The 11887-nt window shown below is 44.0% G+C and overlaps 1 protein-coding gene across 2 annotated transcripts in view; it reads right to left on the bottom strand.

Annotated features, from left to right (window-relative positions):
* The window catches only part of LOC132930624 (serine/threonine-protein kinase tousled-like 2), a 42988-nt gene extending 31610 nt beyond the window's left edge, over nucleotides 1-11378 (bottom strand). Inside the window, exons 1-2 of one of the 2 annotated variants that reach the window (XM_060996591.1) lie at nucleotides 10497-11378; nucleotides 10126-10192 (exon numbers count right to left, since the gene is read on the bottom strand). In XM_060996591.1, the coding sequence (XP_060852574.1) occupies nucleotides 10126-10156 (31 nt within the window). In that variant the 5' untranslated portion in view covers nucleotides 10157-10192; nucleotides 10497-11378. Of the gene's footprint in view, nucleotides 1-10125; nucleotides 10193-10496 lie in introns of those variants that run through there. The other variant, XM_060996595.1, reaches the window with a different exon arrangement.
* Nucleotides 11379-11887: the final 509 nt, after the last annotated feature.

The raw sequence follows: 11887 nt of genomic DNA on the forward strand, positions 1-11887 counted from the left end.
TCACACTGATAACGCGAAAAATAATGATATATATATATAGGAACCGTATGCTAGACGTATACGGAGATTACAATATCGTTACGTAGGTATATGTTATCATTGTGTGCGAGTAAACGTTATGCACCGCAGTGTTGTTGTGCACTATAACGACGCAGTAGTCGTTGTACCTAATATTATATTGTGTGGTATCGTGAAAAAGATATCGCCAAATGAGGTTACACGATCACATCGGCGGCGGCGATGGGGGAAAAACAAAACTAAGATGGCGCCGCCCATCGGTTTTTAGCGAAGTGGTAAATTGAAATGCACACACGCGCGCGTACTAGCTGGCTCAGCGTCCGGTGTTGTATACCGTGTACATTATAATAGTCGTGATTTAGTGCAACGGGCAACGGCCGCGTAAACAACAAAAATCCTCGACGAGAGTCCAATATGGCGACTCCTCCGCCAACGGTAATGTCGGCCGGAGAAGCGTACAACACCACCGACGTACGGCGATGCGTTCCTCTCTGCGCATATATAATATAATATATATACACGTAAATTGTATTATATTAAAATAATAATAGTAATAACACCGGAGAAACACGAAAGGTATAAGTAAGGAATAATATAATGGTAATACACGACGTCCTAATAGGAGACCCGAGTGTGTGTGTTATATTATATACATATTATGTGCATGTGTCGGTGTGCGAGCGCGCGAGACATTGGGAAAAAAAATATATATATATATATTTATTATATTAATAAAACGGGAGGACGAAAAGAGGAAAAGAACGAGCGAGAAAAAATGAAATAAAACCGACGGAGGAAGGAAGTGTGTGCGTGTGTACGTGAAAAGGCACGGACGGGGGCCGCGGGGATGCACGGTTCGGCAACACCGCCGGATCCGTGACGTCACTGCCGCGGCTGGTACGGCTGAGTGGGCAGTCAGCTGACGACTACTACACGGACTCGAACGGTAATGCTACGATTATTTTTATCAGCAGGGCACTGCGGGGCACGTCTGATGTCTGGCGCGCGTACCGCGGCGGCGTTTGGTCGCGCGCGCGGGCCGGGCACCGCATACACGAAACTTCACAAATTCCGACACGTCCGGTGAGATGCAACATGAAAACAACTATTATGTTGATTTAATATTTTAGTACTCGAGTAGTCGTAAGAGTAAAAGGTAAACGGGAGTCGCGTCGACGATAGATCGAAATCTGTAATTGATCGATGATCGATTCGCACAAAATTGTAATCCTCATAGCATGACTAACAGTGTTCAGGAATCTTATATGCACGTCATCTTATCGGTAAACGGGGCCGTATACGGTTCAGGGCAAGAGGGCACGGGCCAGGGGTGCAAATTTCAATACTAGTTACGCAATAATTTTTTCATGTGATTTTTGAAATATGTATATTTAATTTAACAGACTACAGTAATCTCGCTCTATTTTTATAAGGCTGTTGAGTGTTGAAGCACAACATTTGAAATATTAACAATTCATTATGCATGAAATATCTTATATATTATGCGTATATTTGATGTGTGGTGATATTCTCATAAAATAGGTATTAGGTAAGTATGTATGTATTTATAGTATAATAATTGTGCCTATACGAAATGTACGTGGCTTGTAAAATGCAAATTTATTATTTGGGAGGGGGGTGGGGGTCGCAAATGCATGGGCGTAAGTGCGTAACTAGGATTTAATAGTTACAGGGGCTAGTCCTAGAAAACCAAAACCTTGTAGGGGGGCTAAATACAAATACCCTAGTTACGCCGATGCGCAAATCCAGTGGTTCGCCAGTGCGCCACCAAAGATCAAAGCTCAATACAGTCCTGTCGGTAATATCGGAATAATGTTTGATGGCTACAATATAATAATATCAGTATTGTCATACGGATGCACTAAATCGCAATCGCGGCGTAGATAACATCTGAAGACTAGTTTATTAAATGTTAAGAGTATAATATATAATGTAGATTAAACAGGCACTCGAGATGTGAATGTTTTAATTTCGAGTGTATATGTCATCATGACCACCAGCGGCGGCGGTTCGGCCGAAGCGGTATCTTCGATTAATGCAATGGAAAAAAAAATAATAATAATAATAATACGATATGACAGTAAAATAATTCGATCGCCAAATCTATAACCCGGTTATGGGTTACCTATAATACAACGACGCGTGCGCGTTGACGTAATAATATTATTATTATGGTAATTGTGTCACAGACGTAAACGGCGTCGGCCGGTAGAGGAAACGTAACCGCGCTCCCCGGTCCGAATCCCACAGAAACCACCTACGCCGCCGTATTACTACTACTATTACTTCTATTCGGATGACTCGCGCGCGCGCGATCGTCGCCGTCGGCGGCCAAGCGCGTATAAATGAACGACTGGTCGCGCGCGCGCCGCTGAATTGAATTATATCGCGTTTATAAGCTCCCCGTGTTTTTACGCCCGCGGGACGACAACGGAGGGCGGCCGGCGTACGAACGGAGCGGCGCCGAGTCTATTGTGTCCGACGGGTCGGGCGGTTGTGGAGTGTGCGAGGGGGGTGGGGGGAGGGGAGGGCCTCAAGGACCGGTATGTGTGAGGAGTGTGTATACCGCCGCTGCCGCCGACGTCGATGTAATTAGCGAATTCGATTCACTCTCGGCGTTGCCAGACTTACGACAGATTTCACAATCGGAATAGAAAAAACATAATAATAATAAAACATAAAACATAACGGGGCAAAACTGGTTGTCGGTTCGTCGTTTTTTCGCTATGTTTGCATAGGCCACCACCGACGGCGGCTGCACGGCGAACGTTTTTTTTTCCATGCACACGACCGCCGTTGCTGACTGCTCTACTAAATAAACGAGAGCGGTTCACTGGTATTTAAATAATATTATTATTATACGATATTACGATTTGTATAACATAATATTATAATATTATTGTATTTGTCCCAGTCTGTTGCGATCGAGTAGGAGACACTGTTTCCGAGTTGTGAACCGAGCGCAATGTATTCGTTTTACAACGACGATGACGTGTGTAAATTATACATAATAATATGACGTCTGCAGCGATATCATTTTCTCTCGATGTGTATAAGTAGTTACCCGATGTATCTTATTTCCGATATCGAAGACATTGTAAGTTTGGAGAGGTCATTTTTTTGGATTTTCTCGCCTTTTAGTGTGATGCGCGCGTAAGATAAAACGGTTCCACCTATCATTTGATAAACCTGTTTTTCATAGAAACGAGATAGGTTTTTTCGATACAATTAAAAAACGATAGAAAGAAACATCCACCAATTGAATTCAATTTTGAAAATAATAATAATTTATTGATTATAAGGTCAACTAAAAACCGGATAAACTCATTGGTAAATACAAAATAATAAAATATACAAAATACACACAATACATAATGCCCCAACTCATCACTGAAAAAATTATGTTATTGATGAAGTAAACTAATAAAAAGAAAATATGTAAATATTTTTACGTGTTTTTTTCTTTTTTATGTTAAACTGAGGTACAGTAAAAAACGTTAAATTTTACCAAAAATAAATATAAAAGATATTATGATAAATGTTAATAATAAATATAAACATGATGTAATACAATCAGTTTCATATTGCATAAGTACTATAAAGATTAAAACATGTTTATGCAATTAATTAACCAAATTGTTTTAATGGTTATATTAATATTTAATAAGTTAAAACCTACTTGTGAAAAACATCGGCTTGATTTTAACGTCCAGATAGTAAAAATATCTAAATTATTTGTTCAACGTGTTTTATAGAATGGTCGTATTGGATTTACATTTAACTAATATCTAAAACATGGGGCATATATGTATACCTATGAAATAAGTGTTATAGGTACACATTGAACACTAAATTCTTTGTACAGTTTACTATAGTAGAATATGATTTGGTTTTATTTAAAAATATTTTGATTATCTTAACTATAAATAACAAAGATTTTTTATGAGCGATTCTATATGGGTAGTAAAAAAGTTTTGCTCTGTATCGATTTTTAGAAACTTTGCGCTAACAATTCTACACAAAACACGATAAGGTATTAAAGCTGCTTTCAGATAGTTCAAACGAATAGTCAAACAACAGGGTGGGCTATACAACCGGAGAGAAATGGATTTTTTAGATTCGGATGCAAGAGCGGAAGCGCGAAAAACGAGCGCTCACGTCACAACGTTCAACCACGGCTCTACAGGAAATAAAAAAAACGCCACCACCCACACACAATCCACCCCACTAAAATACGATAGGATTTACTTTTGCAACGGCGTCGGTGTTTAATAAATACGAATATTTAAATTTTAATCGGAAAAAATGCGAACGTAAACACCAAATGTAATAACAAATCGAGTTTATACAATAATATAAACGCACGAGAAGATTGTCCTAGATACCAGAGATAGCTTGTGCGATAGGCCTTAAGATACGTTTTATCAAATAAATTAATATAATGACGTTTTTTTTCTATATTCGGTTTGTGTAGCCCACACCTCTGTCAGCCCGGAACACCATGTCCTCTCTCTCTCTCGCTCACTCTTCACTCTGACCGCGTCGCCAACGTATTAAAATCGTAGGCACAAAACTGAACACGCGCGATTTTTTAGGAATCCGTTATTATGTATTAATTTTTTTTTATGAAAAACAGTACGTCATATTATTAGTGAAATATTATACCTTCACCGGCGCGCGTGTCTTCCACACTCATCCATCCAATCTACACCCACCAACCGCGAAGACGATTATCAGCCAACTATGTAGTACATACACGACAAGAAATGATGTGCGGCGGCGGATAGAAATATTTTGAACAAAATATAAGCTACTGCGAAGCCCAGTCATCGATAATAATATTATATTTATTTTTTATTACGGGCAACTCGGTGGTGCATATTATTTAGCGACACAATTCGACATCATATACAATATGCTTAGATTTTGTTTGACACAAAACATTTATGTACATTGTATACAACCGATTAATAGGTATTCATTCGATGGTGATATTATTACCATTATTATTATTATTATTATTACACTGCGGCGGCGGTATGGAACGAGTCGACCTAAAAAAAATAAAACAGTACAAAAACTGCTAAGCGGGAAGGAGGGGCGCGGGTTGCAGGTCTCTGATTTTACATACATATATGATTATTGTTTCACAAGAGTATAAATGTCAAACGTTATATTATATATATATAATCGACGAGAACTATCCGTCTACGCAATACTAATAAGTAATAATATTATTGAAATATACGAATCTCGAGCAGCCGAGCCGTACGATTATCGTGAGGTGAAAACGCCTTTTACGGTATATTTGTACAAAAACTGGGTCTCGTAAATGCGTGTATATAATATTAATAATATAATATTGTTTACGCCATTGCGCCGTAGTAGTATAACCCAACAACGCCATTGTGTTTTTTAGCGGCGTTAATCGAGCCGAGGAAGGCAGAAAACGTATTATGTAGGGCGTCCTTATAATTAAATCGTAGTGTCAACATAATTCTCCTCCGATCGTTTTCCCGTGGATTCTGCGCAGAGAGCGCACGCGGAACGCGACGAGCAGACCAGTTTTTGAACGGAAAAAAATGCGTTTTTTTTCTATCAAACGAGTGTATAACATTATTTTATTAATAGCACGCGTTAAAATGTCAACCGGTCGTTAAACCAAAAATCTTTCATTTTTCATTTTTTATTTCTTTTTCTCGTCATACCTTCGGGAAAATAATATCGGACCTGTGTCGTGTTCGGAACGACACGAAAATTATCGTTACCATCAATTACACACGGTGAGGTGTATGTGTGTGTGTGTGTGAGCGCGCGCGCGCGCCGCGGGCCCGCTTGTATAATGTAATTTGCGTGCGTGTGCAGTAACGCAAGTCTACGCGGCGAGGAAAGGGTTACCCGTCGAGCGTTTATCCGGTCACGCTGTGACAATGATCCACGGCCATTCAACGACCTTCCGAAAGCATATTGGCACGGCACAGTGTTGCCATACGGCGTGTCGGAGATTATTTTTAAACACGATAATATTCTCGTCCGTTTCCCCGGCCCGCGCCACCGCCGTCGCCCACGAACACCGCCGTGCGCACCGGCAGAGGCTATTTAACTCGTATCATAACAAACGCGATCGTCCCGCGTGCACACACACACACACACACGTGCACACATGCACGTCGACTCAACTTGATTTTCGATGCGTTTTTCACCGACGCTTTGCGACCGCCGATTTCTCGACCGCAAAACGGGCGGCGCGTTCGGATTTATGAATTTTTTTTTTTCGTCGTTCACGTCCGCGTACCGCGCACACGTCTGCTGATCGTGTACGTGTATGATGCAAGGGCGCAAGGCGCAAGCCCATAACACTACAATATTATTAACAGGATAATATTACTATCTTTACTATTATTATTCATTGTAGTCGCCGGCCGCGGATAACGCTCTTGAGAAGTCGAGAAAATCCGTGTCCGTTTTGCGATGACCTACTTACTTTAGGTAAACGTCAGTTATTGATCAATCTCTTTCTCTCCGTCACTCTCTCTCGCTCTATTTCTCTCTCTGTCTAATGGATACATAAACACGGTGTATACACACATACACAAAACGTATACACTGCAAAACGTACACACAACAAATAGTGTGCAAAACGTTTTGAACACGTTCGCTACAATCGAACAACAACAACCCCTCTGCCGCCGAACAAACAACTTTTGCAACTCTATTTATTACTGTAAACCGTAACCTATCTATCATGCGCCGTGAACGCGATAAGAGAATAATAACGATTCCGTTCAAGCGCGGCTGAAGAAAATCCAATACGATATACGCGCAAATATACGTCCCTATACCACTTTTTGAACGGCGCTAGCGGAAGGGTGACAAAATTGAGGACGGAGTTTTCGCCCACCGGGTGTAATTCAGCCCACTTTTGGTTGTGGGTACCCGTGCGAAATGCGTGAACGCGGCGGCGTTGCAAATACAGTATAATATGGTGCAGCGTGTAGAAGGACGAGCGAGAGCGTATAAACCGAATCGAAGTTTAATGTACGGTAGTGGAAAACGAAAAAATATATAAAAATAGCGGCCCAATGTAATACATTTCGAAGCTTATTGATCGTATTTTAACACACACACACATACACATACACACACACACACACACACACGTACGCACACAAAAACAGTCAGCCAGCTGCCTGCCACCGAGAGGATAGAAAAGGGGTCGGTGGACACAGCGGAGTCGGGGGATTGTGGCGACGAGGACGGCGAGGTGGACGGACTATATACAACGACGTCGAGGTGCTGGAGAGGAGGTGTACACGGGGCGTTTTACATTATCGCGGGTGCGACGGAATTCCCGGCGACATGGGCAGAGGATTTGCCCGGCGACGGCCGTTTGACTTTGATTTCGAAACCATTATGCGTGGGGAGGGTGGGGCGGTAAAACGGAGTCAGTGGTGGCAAGGGACGACCGGAGGGGTAACGGAGCACACCAAGATGGCGGACACCCTGGGATCGTTTGTTCGGCCGGGGGATAACTTAACTTTAAAACCCCTTCCCCTCCGCCGACCACCAACGACTCGCCGTCGCCTTTCGCATCATCCACCCCACACACACGCACAACGTCACGCCGCCGTAAACGGTAGCTATATACCACAGGTCTCCGATACCATACGTCGTCTACTGCAGCTATACGTGTCGCTCTCGCTTCGGCGAGCGTTGTCCGAGAGAACGATGAGCATCAGGCGGCAGCGGTGGTGGTGGAGCGAGAACGGGCCACCAAGTTGCTGCTGCCGAATGCTGTGTGAAAGACGTCTCCCAGTCGCGGCGATTGCACATTCCTCACGCATATATACATGCACACACACACACGTATATATATATATAATGTATACGATCGATGAGTGTGGGATCCACAAACGTGTGGTGCTCACATACGTGAACAAGCTGGCGAACGGTCGACGGCTGTGGGTTGAAGTTTTACAACATTCGGTGCTCCGGCGTGTATATATAGTTATATAGTATTGTATACATACATATATATATGTATATAGAATATATACGTGTGTGTATGTGTATGTGCGGCTATGTTTAACGAAACGACCGGAGCAGTGTGCCCCTCACATAATAAATATACACGTCTCTCTCCGCGTCACCCCGTCACCGCTGTCCTTCTCCTACCCGTCCACCTAGTCATCGCACTTCCTCCTGCTCCTCCGCTCCGGTTACGGCCACAGCAGCCACCGCCGCCGCCCGTCCTTCCGCGGAGCTCTCTGCCGTTCAATAGAAAACGCCATTTTATTGTATTGTACACACGCACACGCACGAGCGTACGTACATACAACCTCTCTGGCGGTTCAACCGAGAAACGACGACGTTTCGCCCCCCCACCCCCCTGTTGAATATACCGCCGCTGTCGCTGCCGTTTTTGCGCCCCAAACGTACCACTACACATACACCACACCCCCACCCACCACCAGCCATCACCGTCACTCTCCTCGTCCGATATCCTCTCTCATCTACTACCGACGTGGTACCTGGCCGCCGGTCGATATATTCACCCGAACGCGATTTGTCGTAATGTAAGGGCGCGAGCGAGTTTATATTATTTACAACGGGACGTTAAGACGCATGCAGGTGGTAGTGGTGGTGGTGGTGGTGGTGGTAGTAGTGTTGGTGGTAATAGTGGTATGGTGGTGGTGATGGTATTGGAGATGGCGGTGGTCGTTATGTTATTATAAATATGTATATAAATATAATAATATTACCAATTATACTGAGGTGGCGACGACGAAAATATGTTCGAATTGTTTTCGTCATCGTGTAATGCATAATAACATATGATTTCGTTATTTATCAACGAGTCATCCATAAACCGGTACTCCAGCACCAGGACCCCCGGAATATCGAGGGGAACTTTTGAAAAAAAATTGTTTTCCCTCTATATAGATCGCGCGCACTATGGCATACTAGTATTTTATATGAATGTGTTGATCGAGGCTTATACAGAAGACCATTTCTCAACTGTTCGATAGATAAGGACATGCACTCGTATATTCATAACATACAGGAGCAACGGTTACGGAGTCGCGACGGAAGTGTTCTAACATTTGTGGAAAAAAATGTTATCGTCTCGTTGACGCTGTGTACGGGAAAAAAAGCGACGCGGAACGCGATTTTCGAAGGAAACCGTCCAATGCGACGGACGGCGGCGATTCAGGAATGTCGTTCCTTCATCGGAAAAATATAACCTTTCGACCGCTGGCCGGAGTCCACCACTACGGCAAATTATCGTCGCTGCATTGACGTAATATTACATGGGCGAACCGACTTCTCGGTGTTGCAATAATATTCTAATCGTTTTTATAGTGGATTGGGAATGAGTACAGTATCAAAGCGGAAAGCGTAAGATAAAATCTCTCGATCGGGTCGTCGCTATTTTATGTTTAACCATATTAGTATCGTAAACGACGATTTCGGGCGGCGGCGGTCGTTGTGCAGCCGTTCGCACGCACACATACAATCGTCTCGCCGCCGCTCCGGTTTGATCCCGATACTTGCACGCAAACAGTTAAACACCGAGAGAGGATAGGCGGCGGCGTCGGCAGCCCACAGAATCACCGGTGTATAATATTATTACGCCGTCGGCGAGGGGTCCGAGGGGGGTGGGTAGGACACGACGGAGAGAAGGACCCGCGACTGTCGGTTTTATTATATTTTTTTCACGTTGGCCTCACTGATTATTAATAGCATCGAGTCGCATCGTGTATTATTTTTTGTTATTTATTTATTTATTATTATTTTCGTAACAGATTATTCGTAACATCATATATTCTATGCGGTAATGTATTGGGCGCGTGCGTGCGTGTGACAAAATCCAGCGGCATCACACATGCACGCGCATTCATAAAGCTCCGTCATGACAGAATAAAAATCGATAAGATAATAATATTATTGTATGGCATTTCGCGAAAAACGTACGCGACTACGGCGGCGGCGGTGATTGAAAGTCAGTAGTGCCGAACGATGAAATTTATTTTCATAGTAAATAATGAATAAAATGCAAAAAAAAAAATATTTTTGTTTACTCACCACCTCCTGATAGCCAACGGATCTCCGTCATCCCGTCAGTTCATAACGCCAATGTTTCATTTGTAATCTGGAAACAGAAACCAGAAACTGTTTTTCAAAAAGTGCAAAGTAAGAAAAAAAAAATAAGACGTCGACGGAATTAAGCAACACGGGGGGGATTCTCCAAGAACTATCGGATCATTTCCGTTATCAGCGCATAGAAACTTTCGCGTGTGATAACGCGCGACTGTTGATAATAAATCGTTAAAATATTATTATTTATTATTATAACGAAACAACGGCCGACGGACATTAATGTTGACAAAAACGACGACGTCGATATTGAAGAACACATATATAAATAATAACATAGTAACGTTGGTGATAAATACCGTTGTCCGAGGTGGTCGCCGTGGTAAACCGAGATAAAGCGAATCGGCTGCGGCGGCGGCGGAGCGCACGCACACGCCGGATGACGGTTTTCGACGATTTTATACGATATAAATCATCATGACGGTACTCAAAACTCGAAAAGGATAATTTATTCCTTAAATTTTCAAAGACTGTCGACGGCGACGGAGGACAGCCGTGTGAACGATTACATACAGACCGTCTCTAACTGACACAACACACGCACACAAACACACTTCACACTCACATACACACGAACACCAAAAGTGAAAAATCGAAAAACTCAAAAACAAACAAAACAACACGGCACCGGGTTATTAATATTTTTATTGCGACACTCGTTTATCGGTAAAAAAATAAAAAAAAAATAAACGTATCGTCGGAAAACAAGGAATTTGATCTCTCATAGATCTCTCGAACGAGACACGACGATAATATTACTATTATTATTATTATTATTATTATTATTAATATTATGACACGCGCACCGCACGGACAAGTAAACTCGTCGCGTCGATTAAACGGCGAACACTACTACAACTATAATACAATACACACGCACAACACCATACTATAATAATAATAATAATAATAATAATACTATGCGGTGGCGGGCGGCGACCACGGTCGACGACGACGACGACGACGACGGCGACTACTACGACGGTGGTGGCGGTGGTGGTGGTGGTGGTGGTGGTGGCGGCGGCGGCGTCGACGACGACGACGACGACGACGACGGGTAAGTAGTGCGTGCGTGCGTTGCCGATACACACACACAGTCGCGGGCGGTGGTTATGACGACGGCGGTGGCGGTGGTGGCGGCGGCGGTACACATGCGTTTGCGGCTAAACCGGCCGAATTAATAAACAGCGCAACCGACACTGAGCTGCTGCTGCCGCCGTCGATGCTTGCTTGGCTGCTGCCGCCGCCGTCAGCTCTGTCCGCTGTGCGTGTGTATGGTTTTTTCGGTGTGTGCGTGCGCGTGCATTTGTGTGTGATACTCCGTGTATTGGCGATGCGGGCAGGTGACAACGCGCCGCCACCACGACCCCCCCTCGTCCCCCACGCCCGTCGAAGGTACTGTCACCACGGCTCTCCCCTCCCCCCACCCAAATCCTAACCGGCACCAATGCTGCTTGATCGGCTCCGAAGCGGTGCGGTCCGCGAGCGGCGAAAAAATCTTCGCCAGGCATCTCGTCGGGCAGGATTCCCTGTTCCGGGTTCCGAGGGGATGAAGACAGCCGCGACCGTTTGTTGCAGAGTCTCGCGCGTTCGTCTCCTGCACGTCCCTTCACCACCGGAAAATAATAACAACCCGCCGTCGTCCTCTCTCTCCGTTACACCCCCCCACAGTCAACGCAGCAGCTTCTGC

Source organism: Rhopalosiphum padi, chromosome 4 (assembly GCF_020882245.1).
Source record: "Rhopalosiphum padi isolate XX-2018 chromosome 4, ASM2088224v1, whole genome shotgun sequence".
Lineage (NCBI taxonomy): Eukaryota > Metazoa > Arthropoda > Insecta > Hemiptera > Aphididae > Rhopalosiphum > Rhopalosiphum padi.